This window comes from Apodemus sylvaticus, chromosome 5 (assembly GCF_947179515.1).
Source record: "Apodemus sylvaticus chromosome 5, mApoSyl1.1, whole genome shotgun sequence".
NCBI lineage: Eukaryota > Metazoa > Chordata > Mammalia > Rodentia > Muridae > Apodemus > Apodemus sylvaticus.
In genome coordinates this window covers 138,799,633-138,822,030 of record NC_067476.1, presented here as the reverse complement: position 1 = coordinate 138,822,030, position 22,398 = coordinate 138,799,633, and the positions used below count along the sequence as shown (strand labels likewise).

The 22,398-nt window shown below is 41.0% G+C and overlaps 1 protein-coding gene across 2 annotated transcripts in view; it reads right to left on the bottom strand.

Moving 5' to 3' along the window:
* Positions 1 to 22,398, bottom strand: part of Asxl1 (ASXL transcriptional regulator 1) — a 60,643-nt gene that overhangs the window by 10,283 nt on the left and 27,962 nt on the right. For both annotated transcript variants that reach the window (XM_052183962.1, XM_052183963.1), the window contains exon 4: positions 43 to 163. In XM_052183962.1, the coding sequence (XP_052039922.1) occupies positions 43 to 163 (121 nt within the window). The remainder of the gene's footprint in view (positions 1 to 42; positions 164 to 22,398) is intronic.

The following is a 22,398-nucleotide window of genomic DNA, read 5'->3' as shown; positions in this document are numbered from 1 at the left end:
GGAACTGCCTGGTCTCTTCCCCACTCTTGCTCTGGCACTTACCATCATTTTCACCACTCACAGTGCTGGCTTCATTAGACCCACAGCTTTCCACATCAGCGGAGTCCTCTGGCTCTTCTCCGTCCACTGTAGCTGCATTTCTAGACCACTGTACAGCATCTTTCTGTGACACAAAGTGAAAACTCCGGTGAACAAAACCTTTCAAATGCAACAAGCACAAGTAGACATTCCTAAATACTAAAATGCTTTTTGGTTTTATGTTTGTTTCTTTCTTTGGTTTTTGAAAACTATAGGATCCGGACGCTCATTTCCTCGGGTGTTTCTCAGCATTTGCCATCATTATAGGATGCAGAGGGAAAGGGACAGAATGACCCAGAAATCTCTCCATAGGCTTCGAGAGATGAGTCCTATTGTCAATCTAATGTTGGGTCCTGTTCAGGCTGAGGGCTACTAGTTCTTTCCCATTACTGTTGAACAGTGGATCATAGAAGACCAACTGCTCCTTGAAGCACCATCTCTGGGACACTAAGAAAACACAGTATGGCAAAAGGGCTGGTTGGTGTAGCTACCCAAATCTTGTCAGATAATTAGATGGCCTTCCCAAGAGTCTCTGCAGAGAAAGGTAGTCAGGTCAACCAAGGTGCTGCCATGTGAGACCCTCTGCCTATCCCCCTTGTACAGATCAGCTCAAAGGCCCCTGGAGCCCAGGAAGGAAGAGGACCAGGTGTTTTTTAAGGTCATTCTTGATTACAGCATGAGTCTCAGGACAGTCTAGGGTAATTGTATCTCATACAGAGACCCTATTAACTCATAAATACATAAATATAAAAAAAAGGCAAGCAACACTAACATCAATAAAAACATCACAAATGAGGATAGAATGCACAGACTATAAATTACTAAATTCTACAAGAGAAATACAATCTTAGGAAAAAATTACAAAATTATGAGGAAGGTTTAAATTAAATCTAGAGAACAAAATCATGTTTTGTTTTTATTTTTTAAATCTATTTTATGTATATGTATGTTTTATACATCTGTGCACCACATGAATGCCTGAAAGGGCATCCATCCTCTGGAACTGGAGTCAGCAAGTAGACTTAACCTGTGAGCCATCTCTATCACCCTCATAAAAAAGCAATGGACCTCAAACATCAAAGGCATTTTTCAAGAATGGGATAAGAACAAAAGCTCTTTTGTAAGTCAGGGTCTGGCTACACTGCTCTGGCTACCCTACAACAGACTAGTAGACCAGGCTGGTATTGAAACTCAGAAATCCGCCTGCCTCTGCCTCCTAAGTGCTGGGACTAAAGGCGTGCGCCACCACCACCCAGCTGAAATTTCTTTTTGCAACAAAGGCCATTGCAGAAAGTCACAATCTATCCAAGTGCAGAGTTGTACAGCTCAGTCCCAACTGATAAATTTATCCATACCATAACTCTTACATCCAAGGCTCAGTGATCATTTTGGAAGAGGAGGCAGAAAGATTCTAAGAGCTAGAGAAAGAATTTCCTGTAAGACTGTGTGTCTTAGAAATGTCAGAAACTACGGCATGAAGTCTCACCAGTATGACTGCCTAAACACAATTTGAACAAGTATGACTCTGACTGACTAGCTGAAGCGGAAGCGGGATGCTCAGCGGGCCTCAATACTAGACAGAGCACAAGAGCATCTAAGAAACAGTCTTTCTCAGGAAGAGCACACCCACAGGCTACCAAATGGTCAGCTCTGAAAACAGTCAACCAAGTAATGCTATAGAAACTAAGCAGGTTGTATTTGGGAATACATACATACATACATGCATACATGCATACATACATAAAAGAAAAAAGAGTCCATGAATTTGAAAGAGATCAAATGGGAAGGTACATGGAAAGGTTTGGAGGGAGAAAAGGGAATGGGAGAAATGAAAGAATTATAATCTGAAATCATTTTTTAAAAATTGCTCAACAGGAGGCAGGGCAGTGGTGGCGCACTCCTGTAATCCCAGCACTTTGGAGGCAAAGGAAGGCGGATTTTTGAGTTCAATGCCAGCCTGGTCTACATAGTGAGTTCCAGGACAGCCAGGGCTACACAGAGAAACCCTGTCTTTGGGGGGGGGGGGGGGAAATGGGAAAAAAAAAAACCCAAATAAATAAATAAAATTAAATTAAATTAAAAATTTTAAAAATCATTTATTTTTACTTCATATGTATTGGTGTTTTTGATACTTTGTGTGTCTGAGTATCGTGTACTTAGAGTGTCCTCAAAAGACAGAGAAGGGCATCAGATTTCCTGAGGCTGGAGTTAAAGGAGGTTGCGTGCTGCACAGCAGGGGCTGGGAGCCCAACTTGGGTCCTCTTCACTGCTGAGCCTCTCCAGCCCCAAACAGTTTTTAGTAATGAAAAACCCTGAAAAGCTTTAATATCTGTACTAGAAATAAAATGAAGACTGATATGATAAACTATTAAATGACAGAGAGAAGAGTAAAAACACACCTATAGTGACAAAATCTATAGTACCCATTTTCATGGCCACATATAAGAAGCAACCTGGCTGACTGGGGGTGGGAAAGGGAAAGAGGTATGGAGGTCAAGGAAGGCTTGAACCCCTGCTTAAGTATGACAACCAAACCATACTTCTTTTCAGCCCCCAAAGCATCAACAAAAATAATAAAGACGTAAGTGCACAAAGAGAAGAGGAGGGAAGACAGAAGAGTGAATATAAGAACAGAATCTAGATGCTGGCAGAGGAAAAGAAATTCAGTGGGGGAAGAAAGGTCAAAATCTAATGCAACAGAGGAAAAGCCACTAAGAATAAGCCAGACAGAAGAGCAGAAACCCAAGAGCACAGGGGTCGGGAAATATCATGAACCACTGCAGACAGAAAAAACAACAGGGCTGCCAAAAATGAGAACCTGCTATTATTCTGGACAAGCAGATTCCTCAAGGTCACCTCTCTGACCACTTAAGCAATACTCTTTCAGCTCTGAAAGAACTGGTTTATGTTCCAGTTAGTCTGAACACAAGAAATTCTGAAAGAGAAGATAAAAGGCACAACCCAAGAGAAGTAAGGTACTACTAAATAGGAACAAAGGCAATATAGACAATAGCTGTGTTCCCAGGATGGCTTCCAGAGATCCCCACTTTATCTGTTCTTTGCTGACTGCCAAGCATTCAAAGGACTGCCAGATCTACAGCCTAAGCCTGTATTCCCAGCTACTACAGAGGCTGAGGCAGGGGGCGGAGGTGAGGGGTATACGAAGTTCTTGGTTCAGTCCCCAGTACCAGGGACAGAGATGGAGACAAACAGCAGCAAAGTACCAAATTATTCCTCTTCTTGAAAAAATTAACAACAGAGCACATCATCATCTTTTTTTTTTTCTCCCCCGAGACAGGGTTTCTCTGTGTAGTCCTGGCTGTCCTCTAACTCAGAAATCTGCCTGCCTCTGCCTCCCAAGTGCTGGTACTACAGGTGTGCATCATCACCGCCCAGCTCAGAGCACATCTTCAAGCACAAATAACCAACGAGCCCCCCTCCCAAACCATGTAGGTTTCTATCTATTCTGGTGTGCTCACAGCACAGAACCCATCAGTTCTCTCAGGATGAAGGACTCACCAAGGACTAGCAGACATTCAAGCACAACTGTTAGAGGAAAAATGTCCAAAATTAAACAAACAAAAGTAGAAACTGAAAGGAAGAGATAAATGATCACAGTAAACATTCTCTAAGAGCCCTAACAAGCACAGGATGCTTTGAAAAAAAAAAAAAAAAAGCATAAACACACACACTGCTGGGCTCTAAAAGCAGGTTATCAGAAATAATATATTATCTCTCAGAGAACTGACTATAAGATGATGCAATGATTAAAAGCACTTGTTCCTGCAGTGGCCAATGTTTCAATCTTAGCATCCACATGGCAGGTCACAACTGGGCAAAACTCCAGATTCAGAATGTATATGATACACAGACATACATGTGAGCAAAACACTTATTCGCATTAAGTAAACCTAAAAACATAAAATTAAAAATAAATGACTAAAAAGAAAAACAGGCACTGGTTATGGAAGCCTTGTGTTAAAGAAACAGAAGGCTCAGAAAGAAAACAAACAAACAAACAAAACCAAGTAACAAAATAACCAAGAAATTGTACTCGAGACCAGCTCAGTGGGTAGGACCTACAAGGTAGGAGAGAGCTGACTCCCACATAAAACAAACAAAACAAAACCCAAAATTGTGCCCAAATGAAAGACCCAAGTTTCCAGGTTTTATAATTATGGCACGAGACCCACTCAAACAAATAAAAGATCTGTTTCATATTATGAAATTTCAAAATACAGAGGACACATCATACACAGGCACCTCTCCAAAGCAGTTTTGGAGAATGAAATATGAATAAAGGCTTGCAGAGATGGCTCATTTGTAAGGGAATAGTGCTTTTAGCAGAGGACCAGAGTTCTGATCTAGCACTTGACAGGAGGCTTACAACAGCCCTAACTTCTTTCTTCAGCTGCAGGGAATCTGAAACCTTTGGCTTCTCCTGGAATGCACATTCATGTGTACAGGCCCATAATTAAAAATAAAGTTCACCTTTTTAAAAAATAAGCAAAGGTAATATTTCAGGCCTCTATTCCAAACTCCTTATACAGTGTAACACAGAATAAAAAGGTGTGAAATCACAGCTCACTTCCCACATACCTGTCTCTCAAAAAGCAACTCTATTCACATGTGCCCGGCATGAATGAATTACACACATCAACTACAACAAACTGAATCTCATGAGATCTATGAAAGAAAAGGAGACAAGTGAAGAAGAGAATTTCTAAGACGCAGATAAAGGAAGCCCTGTCATGTGAGGGCTGGAGAAGGCTCAATAGTTAGAAGCACTGACTGCTCTTCTAGAGGCAGCAGATTTGATCGCCAGCACCTAGGTGCTGGTTCACCACCGTCTGTAACTCTAGTTCCAGGTGATCTGATGCCATCTTTCAGCAGCTACAGGAAGCAGGCATGAAAAGCAGTACAGAGATGTGTGCAGGCAAACATTCTTAAGCATAAAATAATAAAAATGTAATACTTAGAAAACAGCTATGTGAGCCAGGCGGGTGGTGGCGCATGCCTTTAATCCCAGCACTTGGAAGGCAGAGGCAGGTGGATTTCTGAGTTCGAGGCCAGCCTGGTCTACAGAGTGAGTTCCAGGACAGCCAGGGGCACACAGAGAAACCATGTCTCGAAAAACCAAAAAGAGAGAGAGAGACAGAGAGAGAGAGAGAGAGAGAGACAAAGAGGGAGGGAGGGAGGGAGGGAGGGAGGGAGGGAGGAAGGAAGGAAGGAAGGAAGGAAGGAAGGAAGGAAGGAAGGAAGGAAGGAAGGAAAAAACAGCTATGTGAATACTAACAAATTAACCAACTGACCCCAATTTGCCTGGGTCAGCAATGAAAGCCCTGCCTCAGGGAAACCAACCCCTCAGTCTGGGCACACAAGGAGGATTGGCATCCCCTACAAGAGCTCCATACCAGAAACAAGAGGAATTACAGACACCCTGAGGCCTGAATCGGGGAAGGGGAAGGGGAAAGGAAAAAGAAAAGGAAAGGAAAGGAAAGAAGAGAGGGAAGGAAGGAAGGAAGGAAGGAAGGAAGGAGGAGGAAATGGGAAAAATCAGTATGATGGCTATACAGTCAAAGAAATTCACAGATGCTGGGAACACTGGGCTTCAGCTCTTCTCCATGTAACCTATTTTGGTTTTTAATTCCCCATCTTCGACCTTCCTTCCTTCCTTTTTTTTTTTTTTTTTGGTGACAGGGTTTCTCTGCCTGTGTAGCCCTGGGTGTCCTAGAACTCAGCTGGCCTCAAACTCCTGCCCACTCCTGCTTGCCCCTACCTCCTGATAGCTGGAATTACAGACATGCGCCAACAGCAGCTGATACTTTTATTTTTAAATAGAACGTAACATCAGATCTTCACAAGAGTCTAAACCACAACCCACGCTATATTTAGACAAGTGCCACTGGTCCCTTCCCTTCTTCACATCTCACTCTGCATCTTCATTCGACCCAGGGCCTGCTGCACTGCTTTCTTTTCGTTGTACATTTTTGTGCATAGATGATAATATACCCATCTACTTTATTCTGTCTCCATTCCTAGTCATACACTCCCTGAAATGCCTACCATAGATAATACTTTGCATTTTAGCTTAAAAAATATATTCTTGGAAGTCACATTATGAGTTCATTGGCAGCTTCGTAATTATCTTCTCAGTTGCATAATACTCCATGATATAAAAGTTAATACAGCAAGTTTGTTTATATAACAGCTCCATAGACAATGGCACTTAGATGATCATTGATGTTTTGCAAAATAGGCCTTGGGCAGCTCAGTGTTACCCCCTTGTGTAAGCATAGGTACCTGAGTTGAAATCTCAAATGTGCGCCTGTAACCCATGCACTGGGAAAGCAGGGCAGAGAATAGACTGCTAGAGCTTCCTGACCTCCAGCCCAGCTCCCTGCACAGTGAGAAAGCCTGAGTTAGGTAGAGAGTAAGAGGCCATCTGACCTCTTCCTAAGAGCCACAGACAGAACACAATGTGTCTGCACAATACAACACACAGTATATGAGTGTATATACATTTCAATTCCACAAACAAAAACCAAAAGGATAAATCACATTTTAAATTGAGATCTCCCTCGCTATTTTCTTCCCTAATCTAGTCTTTACTTCTACTAGGGGGCTCAGAGCAAGAGTGTGTGCATGTGACTTCATGCAGAAGTAGGGGCCCCAAAAGGATGAAACGCCTAAAAATGTGTCCCAAGGAGGTTGTGTTTATAGAGGACAGAACTGGTTTTGGGGGGAGGGGGGTTGGATTTATTTTTTTTCTGAGACAGGGTTTCTCTGTATAGCCCTGGCTGTCTAGAACTCACTCTGTAGACCAGCTGGCCTCGAATTCAGAAATCCGCCTGCCTCTGCCTCCCAGAGGGCTGGGATTACAGGTGTGCGCCACCATCGCCTGGCAGGACAGAACTTAAGTAGGTGAAATGACCATCCATGGGAGAAGAGGAGTGCCAATCCAGTTTGGGAGGCCAATACAGAAGGACTTTAATCCAGCAACATGGCTACTCTGGCTAGAATACAGATTCGCCCTTAGCATATACCTTTAATCCCAAACAGTGAAGTTAGTTTGTAGAAGGAAGCACCAAGTTCAAAAGTGAAGAAGCAGACAAAGGGATGAGCCAGAGAAAGACTTGACAGAATAGTATATGCTCAACTCAACTAGAAAGAGAGGCTATTTAAGAGAGGGCATTGCCAAAAGAGAAGAGGAAAGAGACAGTTTTACCAAGACATGTTGCAGAGAGAGAATAAGCTAGACATAGGTGAAGAAAGAATGAACCAGAAAATGAGGAGCCAGAAGACTAGAACAGATTGCTAGTTAGTTTGAGGCCAACCGGCGCAATTCAGGCAAAAGCTAAGGGAGAAGCCAGAATCAATCAGTTTGGAAAGGAGTATGAGCCAGAACAGCTGAGATGAACCAGTCAATAAGAAATCAGAAGGAGGACTGGAGCACTGCTCTTCCGAAGGTCCTGAGTTCAAATCCCAGCAACTACATGGTAGCTCACAATCATCCCTAATGAGATCTGACGGCCTCTTCTGGAATGTACTTACATATAATAAACAAATAAATCAGAAAGAAAGAGAAAGAAAGAAAGAGAGAGAGAGAGAGAGAGAGAGAGAGAGAGAGAGAGAGAGGGAGGAAGGAAGGAAGGAAGGAAAAGAAAAGGAAGGAAAGGAAGGAAAGGAAGGAAAGGAAGGAAAGAAAGGAAAGGAAGGGAAGAAAGAAAGAGAACGGGAAGATAGATAGATAGATAGATAGATAGATAGATAGATAGATAGATAGGTAGGTAGGTAGATAGATAGATAGATAGATAGATAGATAGATAGATAGATAGATAGATCAGAAGAAGCCCAAAAAGGGAGAGTGGATTCAGCAGTAAGTCTCAGAGGCTGAAAACATTCTAGACCTAAATTAGATAGAATTGAGACTAGAAGCTTCTAGGCCTAGGTTAGCAGACTGAAGCAGTAAGTGTCCAGATGACAATTACTACAGGAGAATAAAAGTTAAACTTACAGTTCAAGAGGGCTAAAAGAAAGGGCACTGAAGGATGATGAGGTAGTGATAGTAACAGGAATAATTACAGAAGGTGGACGGACGAACTAAACAATAAACACACTAAAGCACTTGTCTTTTGGTTTATGTTTATGTGCACAGGTAGGTGCCAGAGTTGCTCTCCACTGTTTTAATTTTCGCCTCCTTCCCTCAACCAACCCTGCAAACCGTGCATGTGTATGTGAGAGAGTGTATACACATCCATGCCATGGAAGACTAGAAGTCAGAGGACATTCAGAAGTTTGTTCTCTCATTCTGCTAACCAGTCAGCAAGCTCTGAGGACTTATCAGTCTCACCTCCGTAGTAATGGAATTACAAGCAGGTGTGGGCACACCCAGTTTTTTATAAAGGTTAAGGTCCTTAATTTTTTATTCCTGGTAACATTAATATAATTTACAGGCAAAGTACCAAATGTAATCACACTATAATCGGTTTTTAAAAACCTGCAAGAATGTATATTTAATTGATATTACACTGTATTAAGCAATGTCTGCATTTTTTGCATGCTATGGTTATGGTTCTCAAAAAGAAAGGTTTGGCCACATGATATAATCACATCAGCATATTTTTCTAAAGACAAGATAGATCTTGGCTTGGCATAAGTTCATAACTGTCAATTATTGTCAGGAAAGACTTTCAAAGGCACTATGCAGAAGGGTGCTGGATGCCCTAACTGGAGGAAAAACAGCTGGGATAGCACAAAGACTCAGATAGCCAGCGTTTGTAGGACAGGATACCATAGAAGACAGCTGCAGAGTTACAGAGGAAAACTCTCAAATGTGTTGCTATTCTACCCACAAGTATAGTGAAACTACCCAAGGTTACATTTAAGCAAAAGAAGCATAGAACAGTGGCTGGCTCTTATATGAAACCTTACATAGTGGTCCATTACTCAGACCTGAAATGTCAAAAACAGTCTCAAGATTCACGAAAGGAACTAATCTTGGAAGCAAGGAAGATCCTGACCTTAACTGAGCATCAAACACACTGCTTCTTATAAAATCTGCAGTTTTCATACAACTTAACAAATCCTTTAATTTTTGTTTTTGATCATTTCAAAAGTTTAACCAATGTTTTGCTTGTATGAATGTATGGCTTGTATACTGCATGCATGTCTGCTGCCTGTGGAGGCCAGAAGAGGGAATCCAACCCTACAGAAGTGAAAATAAAGGCGGTTGTGCGCCATCATATAGGCTCTGAGAACTGAACTGAACACCCTCCAAGCCTGAGCAACAAGTGAGTCAGTCGTCTTTCTATCTTCCCAAGTTATACTAACATATAACACCCAGAAGGTAAATTTGCCCCATCTGAAATCAATAAAACAATCATTAGGCATAAAAAGATATATATGTATATTAAAAATTATCCTTATAGAATAACTGAATATGTAAGGGTTTTTTTTTCCCTGAAAAAATTTTTATTTTATATGTTATAGGCATTTGTCTGCATGTTTGTCCATCATGTTCCTATAGGGCCCAAGGCAGAGAGCATCAGATCCTTTGGAATTTGCAGTAGATCCTGGGATATGAACCCTGGTCCTGTGCAGGAGTAACAGTGTGCTCTTAACTGCTAAAGCTATTTCTCCAACCTTTGGTTTTTGTTTTAGAGACAGGGTCTCCCTATATAACCCAACCTGGTTTTGAACTCACAACCTTCTTTGTGCCTCAGTCTCCTTTTCATTTGGGATTAAGCATGCAACACCATACCAGGCTTTAGACATTATTTAAGGGCCAAATCAACATTCTAAGAAAAAGCTGGGCTGGTGGCACATGCCACTGATCCCAGCACTTGGGAGGCAGAAGAAGGCAGATTTCTGAGTTTGAAGTTGTTCTGGTCTACAGAGTGAATTTCAGGACACCCAGGACTAGACAGAGAAACCCTGTCTCAAAACATAACAAAACAAAACCAAAACACCACCACCACGACCATAAAAAGGTTATTTTATTTTCAATTATGTGTGTTGTTTGTTTATGTGAGTACAGCACATGGAAGAGGCAAGAGGAAGGAGTTGGATTCCTTGGAGGTGTACTTACAGTCAGTGGGTAGGTACTGGGGACCGAACTCAGGGCCTCTGCAATAAAGGAATGTATTCTTAACCTTCTCTCTAGTTCCAACCTCTACCTACCTTCCTATCTACCTAGCACCTACCTAATCTATTTAAGGAACACAAATCATTCATTCATACAACAACATGATTACATCTCTTTCCATGTTAAGTCAAGGTAGATCTCACTATATATACCAGGCTAGCTTCAGCCTCTGAAGAATCGGGATTACAGGAGTGCACCTTCACTCTCAACCTACAAGTGAATCATAAAAGTGTTATTGTAAGTAAGAAACCAGACACAAAACCTAATATTAGTAAATTTAAATAGAACAGTTTTGAGAGATAGTGAGATAACTCAGTAAACGGAGGCACTTTCCAAGCACACCTGGTAACCTGAGTTTAATTCCCAGATCCCATTACTTCAACTCCTTCAAGTTGTCTTCTGACTCTCACAAACACACCAGGACACTCTGAAGTGACCCATAATAATATAATTAACTTAAAAGTTTTGATTATTACAAGGCTACAAATAAAAGGACATATAACTAATAAATTATGGATATGAATAGGACTCATAGGCAAAATCTCTTAGGTAAGGAGACAAAACAATTGAATGCAGCATTGCATCCAACACTGTGTTCTTAAAAAGAAAAAAACATATGGACTGACTCCATAAGCATCTTCTGGCAGTAGCAGTGCTGTATTAGTGTAAATTTCTTTGGTTTAAATGTACTACAATTATGTAAGACTGAGGTGCCCAGCCGAAGACACTGTGAGAGGACACTGTGGTCTACAAATGTCTTAGACATCATCAATAGCTGTCCTGAGATATGTGCACACTCTTTGGGCCACATTTATACTGGAGAGAGTTATGTAGAGTATACACAGGAATGCTGCTATCTTCTGATTCCCCTACAGAAATAGTCTTACTTTGTTTTAAGTTAAATGTAAGGACGGGAGAGGTGATAAATCTTTTTTTTTTTTTTTAATTTATTTATTATATTTAAGTACACTGCAGCTGTCTTCAGACACTCCAGAAGAGGGCATCAGATCTCATTACAGATGGCTGTAAGCCATCATGTGGTTGCTGGGATTTGAACTCAGGACCTTTGGAAGAGCAGTCAGTGCTCTTAACCTCTAAGCCATCTCTCCAGCCCAATATATAATAAATCTTAAAGGAAAAAAAAAAAAAGAATCCTACTTAACAGTAACAGTGAACTATTATATCTGACAATGTTCTATTCTAAACTATTACTGCAATTCCTCTCAGTAAGTGAAATGTCTTGCTGCTGTTTGGAGTTGATATGACCAACAGATTGATTGATGTAGGCTGCTAACCCTTGACAATTTTTGGTTTTGGACCAGATAACTTAATTCCTTGTTGCAGAGGCACTACATACAAAGGATACTCTAGGAGATCTGGCCTATCCCTATTCCATGGCAAAGATCTCTCCACTCCCCACCTCTACTGTGAGAACTGTCAGACATGGGGCATCAAAACCATCCTTGGCTGTAAACTATGCTGTTTGACCCAGAGGCTCAAGCTGCACTTCCATCGGGCGCTCGCTCTCTCGCTGTGACTAGGAACCTTTCAGTGATTCATGTGGCAGCCTCCCAGCAGCTCCAGCCAGCAGCATACAAGGAAAGAGGGCTATTACATGCTGCCTGACATGACACATTATAAAATGTTTAGAGGCCTAAATGTACATTTTTATTATCTCAGCTTTCTAGGGGATGAGAACTTTGGGCACAAGCGTGGCTGGAGCTCCTGCTGAGGTGTGCACAAAGTTCAGGTCAGGCATCAGTAGGGCTCACTTCCTTCCTGGAGCTCAGGACCTCTCAAAATGTATGTACATAGTTACTGTAGAGAATTTTCTATTGTAGGACTAATGACTTCACTTTCTGCTCCCAGTGTCACAGCCCTTGTCACTTGGCCTCTCACATGCCAACACACATCTTCAAAGCCAGCAGACTTGCTCAAATCTTCCATCTCTGAACACCAGACCCACATATAACTAACTGATCCAGGCCTACCCAGAAAACCATCTTTGGGTTACAGTCAGCCAAATGTGAAAAGTCTCTTTACCTTTGCTTATCCTACTGCTGAACACAAATTACAAACAGCCCCCTCCATAAGAAAGAGAATACACAGGGACAAAGGTCATCAGAGATCATTTAAGAGATCTTTCTGACATATCTGGCTTCCAGATCATCTGTGCTGATAGGGAACCAGACCATGCAACCAAAGAACTGTAAGTAAAATAACAGGTCGTTCTACACATTATGCTTGCTGCACACTAACACTAGAGTGCAGTATGGAAGCATGGACTTATACTGTACTCCATCACTAGAGAAGCTAAGGCGGAAGGACTTTTAATCCTGTAGTAATTTGAACTATATAGCTAAAGTTGCCTCAAAACATACACCAAAAACAAATTATCCCCTCCCTGTGTGCCCCAAAACAAGAGGGTAGAGGGCTGAAAAGCTAATAGCCAACATACAAAAACTTTTAACATATGCAGAATCAAGGGAGTTAAGCATCAGGCTAGGTAACTCTACCAGTGGACCAACAATTCCAAAATGAAAGGCACAGATAGCATATTTTAAGTCTAAAGACTTAAGATATAAGACATGAAGCTTCTAACGGGTGGTGGTGGTGCACGCCTGTAATCCCAGCACTCTGGGAGGCAGAGGCAGGCGGATTTCTGAGTTCGAGGCCAGCCTGGTCTACAGAGTGAGTTCTAGGACAGCCAGGGCTATACAGAGAAACCCTGTCTCAAAAAAAAAACCAAACACCAAAAACCAAAACCAAACATGAAGCTTCAATTAGCAAATGCACTTTTTCAATGACTACATCAATCCTACAGCACACCCAACATTCTGAGGTCATTTTCCTTGTACAGGATGTTTCACCAATTTAAGCTGATGAACAGACTTTATGTCGTTTTAGCCAGACATAAAGGCAATGTGGTTTCACCACAGAGATGCAGATGCAAAGAGCACTAACGAAACAGCAGAGCTGATGATTTTAAACTGACTGTGAAATTCCTCGTCAAATGCACTGCAAAAAGAATAGACTATAATTTTTAGGGCTGGAATGTAGTTCAGTTGGCAAAGTTGCCTAACTCTCAAAGCCCAGGGTTTACTTATCAGCACCACATAAACTAGCCAGGGCGGCACATGTTTAAAATTCCAGTATTCAAAGAGGCAGAGAAATCTGAAGTTCAAGGTCATTCTCAATTATGTAGTGTCTTTTAGGCCAGCCTGAGACGTTCCACCCACCAATACCACCCCTGGTGCCAAGGAAAATCAGGTGGGAGGAAAGGAGGAAACAGTGCAACCATAACGGTATTTCAGGTGTTTATCACTGTCCCATTAAATAGAGACAGCAAGCAATAAACTGAATATCTAAGGGAAAAATGTTTTCTTTTTTTTAACTGGGCATTTGGGAAGAGCACAGTCGGTAAAGGCCTGAATTCTATACAGGGACACAAGCTGTAAGAGACAAAGCCCCAACCATGATCCCAGGACACACCTTTAAAGACACACCTGAAGCTAAAGGCAGATCTCTGTGAGTTAGAGGGTCAGCCTGATTTATCTACATGTAGAATTCCAGGCCAACAAAATATACATAATGAGTCCTTGTCTCAAAACCAAACAAATAAATATAGTCAAGGTGGCATGCACTTAAGAACTCAGTTCTGGGGACATGAAGAGAGGTAGACCCCTGGGACTCACTGGCCAGCCAAGCAAATTTCACTTGTTGAGCTCCAGAGCCAGGGTGTGGTTTGGGCGGAGAAGTGAGGATGGCACCACAGGAAAGAAACCCAAAATTCTTCTTTGGCTTCTACAGGCACATAAGTGTACCTGAATACCTTTGCGTAAAGTAGTAAAGTATACATGGATGGAGTTAACAGATTTAACACTACTGGTAAAAATGTATCAATAGGAACATCCCAAAATAGAAAAATAATAGTTTAAAACAAAATAAGAGCAGTTCAAGGAGTTGTGTGACAATTTCAAGCAGCCAACATATATGTCATTAAGTCCCAAATGGAGCAGGAGCGAATACAGAATTTCAAGGATTAACCAATGTCATTCAAGGAGGGAAACAAAATCTAAACCAAGAAATAGGAAGCAAACTATGCTAAGCTGCATCGAAATCAGATTGTAAACAAATTAAGAAAATCTTGTGGGGTGGGGCAAAATAGCTGAGCCTCCATAAGAAGGTATCTGCCACTGAGCACCACAGTCCGAGTTCCATCCTGGAACTCACAACGAGATGGAGAGAACCAAATCCCTCAAGCTGTCTCTAACCTACAACATGCCAAGTGCCATACAGGTACCAGCACCAAGCGATCTGCCCCCACACACATGTGTACACAAACTTTAAAATTCTGTAATTTTATGTGTAGGAGTATGTTACCTACATGTATGTCTGTGCCCCATGTATATGTACCTGGTGTCCAGGGAATATAAAAGAGGGTGTCAAGTCTCCTGCACCCTTGTCTGCCTTGTCCTGCCTGCCTCTGCCTCCCAAGTGCTAGGATTAAAGGCGTGTGCCACCACCGCCCAGCTAGATATTTTCTTTATGAGAAATCTTATTTTAACTGTCCTTAATGCATATCTTTTTGGCCTTTCTGGTTAATTTTAATATGAAAAAAATTGACTCAGCATTTAAGACTATTTGGTACTCTTGCAGAGGACTCGGGTTCAGTGGTTAGTGCCCACATGGTGGTTCATTAGCATCTGTAACTCCAGGTGCAACACAGAGAAACCTTCTCGAAAAAAACAAATCCAAAACACCAAAAAAAAAAAAAAAAAAAAAAAAAAAAAACCAAAACCCAACAACAACAACAACAAAGATTTCTCAGAGATCATGGAAGCCATGACGCAAAGTATTTTTTAATTAATTAATTAATTAATTAATTAATTTTCAATTTTTTTGGAAACAGGTTTTCTCTGTATAGCTCTGGCTGTCCTGGAACTCACTCTGTAGACCAGGCTGGCCTCAAACTCAGAAATCCACCTGCCTTTGCCTCCCAGAGAGTTGGGATTACAAGCGTGTGCCACCAACGCCCAGCAATTTTATTTATTTATGAGTACACTATCACTCTTTTCATGCATACTAGAGGGCATCAATCACACTGAACTCAGGACCTCTGGAAGAACAGTCAGTGCTCTTAATCACTGAGCAATCTTCCCCCCCCCCCTTTAAATTTTATTTATGCAAAGTCTTTAAAAACTGTACATAAAAATTCTCTATCAAGCAAAGACAGCCTATAGGGGAAAACATTATTTTCAAATATCCAAAGCTTAAAAATAAACCATAGATCCCTCTATGCTATAACAAAATAAAAAGTCCTCTGGCAGAAAGAAAAGGATACCAGAAATCTACAGACAGGCAAAAGAGAACATCATGATGTTTTTCTTGGGCAAACATCATGGGCACGACTTTGCCAGCTGTTAGGAGTATTTGCTGCTCCTCTAGAAGTTCTGAGTTCAGCTCCCAGCCAGCATCAGATGGCTCACAAGTGCCTTTAACTCCAGCTCCAGGGGACTGACACTTCCTTCTGACATTCGTCAGCCCCCGCACACATGTTGCGTATACACAGACACACAAACATCGACATACATTTCTTTTAAAAAAAAAAAATTGTCAGGGCTGGAGAGATGGCTCAGCAGTTAAGGGCACACTGACTGCTCTTCGGAAGGTCCTGAGTTCAAATCCCAGAAACCACATGGTGGCTCACAAGCCATCTGTCAGTCTCTGTACTTGGGAGAGAGAAGGCCTCTCTCAACTACACAGCAGCCGGAGTTACATAAGACCTTGCTTTGTAAAAAGATTGCCCCCCCCCCAAAAGAGTACAACAAATCATAACAATATATGATATCTATCTGTAAATCCATTCATTTTAAATATAGAGGTAAAGGATAGAAAAATATATGCCCTGGATAAACACTTAAAAAATGGGAGTGCTGGTTACATGCTTATGGGGAAAGGTGCAGTTTGGAAGTCAGAGGAGATGGCTCAGTTGGTGAACTGCTGCACAAGCATGAAAACCTGAGTTTATTTCCCCATCTCCATGAAAAAGCCTGGCATAGTAATATGCATCTGTAGTAACTAGAGTCCCGGGTGGCTGGCAACAGGCGGATCCTAAGAACTATTCTTCTAACCAGTCTGTGAGCAGTAGGTCCAAATGGGAAACACGGATTCTAAAGCTAATGTGGACAGCAATCATGTAGCTGGGAACTATGGCAGAGAAGACAGTTTAGCTTATTTGTCTACTACACCCTCCTCTTAACAATAATGTGCTTGGCAGCCTAGTTCCTTCACACACACACACACACACACACACACACACACACACACACACACCTCTCTAAACAATATACCCAGCAACCTCAGAACCCTTCATCCCTCCTCCATCTTCATTGAGCGACCCATACCTCTAAACAATATGGAGTTTCCCTACACACCCATTAACAATCACATTTGAACAGTTTCTAATCAAGTGCATTCCTAGAATAATAGAGTATGAAGAACAGAAATGCCAATCTGGCCTGAACTACTCTTTGGTGCAGTTAAGACAAAATTATGTCCTTAGGGAGAATCCCTATGTACACTATCTTACAACTATGCATAACTGGGTATGCATATGATTGAAGTCGTATGATTACAGGAAGGAGCGTGCATAGTAGAGAAATTATTATAAAATTTATCATTCAAAAGAAAATTCTCCATACTTGACTCCTTAGGAATGTTCTCCTTTTGAGCCCCAAACGATCACCTAAGCCACTGATGCTGTCATTCATGGTCTGCTGTCAATCATGGTAATGGCTCTCTCTTTAATTTGTGCTACAATTTTGCCCCCAATAAAATTATCTTGCTTCTTTTGCAAATCTGTGTGAGCCTTTCATTTTAATTTCTTGGGCAGGAGGCCAAAAACCTGGAAACACCCATCCTAGACCTCCACCACTACTTACAGTTAAGATACACAGCACTGACCTCTGGCAGTGCTCATAAATATGTGTGCACACACATACACTATACACACTTTAGATCAAACACCATCGCCAGATACAAAGGCAGTCATTTCAAAATGACAAATTTGTCAAAAAGTATTTATGTGTATTATAAGCAAATTTTAGAAGTGTCCCCCCACCCCGCAAAAAAACAAAGAAAGAAAAACCAAAACAACAAAATGCTACAGACTCATTCACTATGTTATTCAGGCAGGTCTTGAACTCAAAATTTTCTGGTTTCAACTTCAGGAGTAACTAGGCTTGTATTATTATTCCCAACTACATAATTCAAATTATCAATGTCATCTAGAAATGTATATGATCTGTGATAAAATAAAACCAATAAAAACCTGGACAACACTGTTAACCCCAAAGTTGTAAACACAAAACATCCTAACAGTGGCACACACATACAGGTGCCTATGAGGCAATTATGAGAACACATATTATCAGGCATAAACAAGACTCAAAAAATTCAGAACTCCACCTGAGAAATATCTGCTGAGAAGCACCTAAAGAAATGTTCAACATCCTTAGACATCAGGGAAATGCAAATCAAAACAACCCTGAGATTTCACCTCACATCAGTCAGAATGGCTAAGATCAAAAACTCAGGAGAAAACAGGTGCTGGTGAGGATGTGGAGAAAGAGGAACACTCCTCCACTGCTGGTGGGGCTGTAAGATGATACAACCACTTTGGAAATCAGACTGGCGGTTCCTCAGAAAACTGGACATGACACTTCCAGAGGACCCTGCTATACTTCTCCTGGGCATATACTCAAAGGATTCCCTAGCATGTAATAAGGACACATGTTCCACTATGTTCACAGCAGCCCTATTTATAATAGCCAGAAGCTGGAAAGAACCCAGATGTCCCTCAACGGAAGAATGGATACAGAAAATGTGGTATATTTACACTATGGAATACTACTCAGCTATTAAAAACAATGAATTCATGAAATTCTTAGGCAAGTGGGTGGAACTAAAGAATGTCATCCTGAGTGAGGCGACCCAATCACAAAAGAACAAACATGGTATGCACTCACTGATAAGCGAATATTAGCCCAGAAGCTCAGAATATCCAAGAAAAAATTCACATATCAAATGATGCACAAGAAGAAGGAAGGAGAGGCCCCTAGTCCTGGAAAGGCTCAGTGCAGTAGTGTAGGGGAATGTCAGGACAGGGAAGCAGGAAGGGGTTGATTGGGGAACAGGGGGAGGGAAGAGGGCTTAAGGGACTTTCAAGGAGGGGGGAATCCACAAAAGGGGAAATCATTTGAAATGTAAATAAGGAATATATAGAATAAAAAATATTAAAAAAAATTGGGAAGATTCAAAACATACATGACATGCTCTCATACCCCAATGTAATTACATATCCCCATTAAAAGATCTCTGGAGAGTCACCAAACATTAGGAAAACTAAATACCACATTTCTAAATAAATTAAATAAATAAAAGAAACTTAGAAAGATGTTATCATTAATAAATGACCCATCTTCCATCATAAAACAGTGGAAGGAGAAAAGAACAAGCTAAATTCAAATCAAGCCAAAGAACAAAGAAATAAAAATTATGTAAGTCAACCATAAATGACCCCAGCTGTTCCTTCTGTGAAAAGACCACTAAAATAATGAAACCACTGGCATTTGCCTGAGTCGCCAGAGACAGATCACCAACATTAGGAGCCTGAGTGGTTACAGTAACACCCAAAATCACACATACCCTTATGACAAATGGCCTTAAACTCTCAGCAAAACTACTACTCAGCCTCCCAAATACCACTGTTACAGTCATAAGCCACCATGCCCAGCTTTGGTGGAAATTTCTTAGGAAATCTTCAGGGACTCAAGTTAAATACCAGGTTGATATTGAATTAGAGGCCACCAGAAATACAATGATTAAGACTCTGCCTAAAAATAAAAACTTAGATGTGTTGTGGTTGTAGCTTAGTTTGCTGAGGACCTGCCTAACTTGCATAAAATAAAGCCCTTGGTTTGATGCCTAGAACTACCTAAAATCAGTATGGTAGCACACTCCTACAATCCCAGTAACTGGGAGGTAAAGACAGGAGGGCCAGAAATCCAATGTCATCTTCAGTTACAAAGTGAGTTCTAGGCCAGCTTGGGTTACGTAAGAACCTACCTTATAAAAAAGGAAATGACTCACTCCAAACTCAGATGGCTTAACAAGTAAATTTTACCAAACACTGAAGAAAGCAATATTTTCCAATTCTTCAATAAGAATATCATGGTATTATTACCCTTTTCTGAAAATCAGACAAATACATAACAAGGTAACCAGTATGTCTCATAAGATGGTCACAGGAATTGTTAACAGATTTTGGCAACTCAATCCAACAATATAAACAGGGAAATAGATCACAATCAAATGAATTTTGCCACAGAGGGTGAGAGTCAGACTGATTTTTTTTTTTTAAGTTTTGTTTATTATATGAGTACACTGCAGCTGTCTTCAGACACAACAGAAGAGGGCATCAGATCCCATTTCAGATGGTTGTGAGCCACCATGTGGTTGCTGGGATTTGAACTCAGGACATCTGGAAGAGCAGTCAGTGCACTTAACCATTAAGCCATCTCTCCAACTCCTGACTGATTTTTAAAACCATCATATATCTCAGCAAATGTAGAAACAAATTTGATAAGCTTGAACATTCAGTCCTAGCAAGAGCTAAATATTAACAGTTTAATCTGTGTAAATGGGCTAAAACTCTGTTTTGTACCATTTAATGTATAGATGCCACTTTTTTTGTAAGTTAGAACTATTTCCAAATTGAGTTTCTTTTTAAAAAGTGACATCACATGAAAAGTTGAGTTCAATTCCCTAACAGCCCAGTTACCTATTAGCTATAATAGCCACTTCATAGATTGAGGTTCAGAAACAAATTCATGTAAAGAGTTATTCTGACTTTTTACCCCCAGACAGGGTTCCTCTGTGTATCCCTGGCTGTCTTTGAACTGAAGGGATCTGCCTGCCTCTGCTGGGATTAAAGGTGTGCACCACCACTGCCCAATCATTCTGTCAAGTTTTGACTACAAAGTCTCTAGAACCACAACAAATATAATAATAGTCCCATTTAAAACAGAACCAAACAGCAAATATACTTCTGGTTCTCCTCCAAGTTGTATCTAATAAAAAGTACTCACCCCAGAGCCCTGACAAAAATCACACAAAGATACAGACTCACATAAAGGCCAGGTGTTAGCTTAATAAGAACGCCTGCTATCAGGCCTGAGGACCCAAGTTCAATCTCTGGGACCCACAGGATAGAAGGAAAAGCCTGATTTCCATAAATTTCCCTGATTACCACATGTGACTTACTAATAAGTAAATACAACTTTAAAAAAAAAATCAAAAATAGTATAATTTGTGAACTTTTACCAAAAATTGAGGGTGAAAGTGGGCATAGCAATCTCAGCATTTAGAAGACTGAAAAGGAGGAACCATAGAACCAGCCTGAGCAAGACCCTGGAAAAGACTGGGGTGAGGAAAAAGGAGGGTACCTTAGTTTGAACCAAGTAGACAAAGCAGACATATACACGTAAGAGAAATAGTATAAACAGATTCTGATCTGAAATTCATCACTCCGAAATTGTCATGGAAACATTAGAAAGTCAGGATTGCTACGTACCACAGTTGAGAACTTAAAGACTCCCTCTAACAGCAGTGTTAAAGGGTTGATCCCTTGGTTGGTGCTATTGGGAAGGAAACAAAAATATGTTCTAGTAAGAGATTTGAGAACACTGGAGGCATGCCCTGGAGACTGTGGAAGCCACACTGTATTTCTTTTGTACAGAAGACATGAGCTAAGTGGTTTTGCGCTGCCAAAATGCAATGATGTGCCTCATCATAGGCCCAAAGAATGGGAATAACCAATGATAGCCCATCTGAGCACTGAGTTTATAGGCACATATCACCACATTTATCTCCCATGATCATTGTTTGTACATATGCCAAACTGTCTTTTCAATAAATTCCTGGATTCTCATACATTACCTACTAAGCCATAGCATTTTGTCTTTATACATCAAATATTTCACTATTGTGAGAGAAACCTAACACTTATGAATAAGTGATACCATTGATGTAACATTACATGCAATATGCTGCCACCTATAGTTCCTGACCCTAATTTAACTCAGAAACTGCCAAAGACCAGCCTTGGCTTGGAGAGGGGCTCTGAAGAAGGGGTGTCTAGGAATGGTGAAACAAATGACTTAAAGTCGAATCGTGGGTCCAACGTGGACCTATGTTCAGCTGGCAACAGCTCCCAGTCTGCTTTTTCTTTGTTCTGCTTTCTTTCTCTCTCATCTGCTCTCTCTGGAGATCTCTAGACAGCTCTCTCTCTATGTTCTGCTTGAGACAGTTCTCCAAGCAGTTCTCTCTTGCCCTTCTAAAAACTTTCCCTGGAAAGCTCATCTCCGGCAGATTATACACCTAGTCTTTTATTTTACATATCAATCCAGTTGTTTACATCAATTTCTTTTTTATTATCCTATGAATCAGCATTCTGTGACTCCAGCCCCTTAATTCTTAGAGACAGAAGCATACTTTTCCTTTCAATATTGCAAAAAAAGAAATCAGAGATCTGCCTGCCTCTGCTAAGCACAGATGTTAAGCTAGCTAGTTGCGACCCACTCCTGAAATCGCCATTTCTACCACATCTGGGCCTATCCTTACTCAAGCTCTCTCAGATTATCAAGGAGTCATTACCAGGGAGAACACTCCTTAGAGGGATGAAAACATGTACCTATTATGGCCACGGCTTCCTGCTTCAGTGAGCTATATCAGTTTTACACAGTGTGAACAAATGTGGAGCAGACCGTCCACTGAGTATAGCAGACAGGCCTAACATAAAGCTTCCTATATCCCCAACACACAGAAAACAAGAGCAGGCCCAAAAGCATGGAAACAATTCCTGATACTAAAAACAAAGAAGCTATCCAAAGACAAACATCTCAAAGAGCTGTTAGAGCAGAGGGTTCAAGAAGCGGAGCTGTCCTAATGCCAACAGAGAATGAGACAAATGGAAATGAATTAGATGTATATAATATCACAAGGGCTAGAGGGGCATCTCAGTAGTTTAAGAGCATTGGCTACATTTCCAGAATCTAAGTTCAATTCCCAGCACCCATACAGTGGCTCACAACTGTAACTCAGGTCTGAAA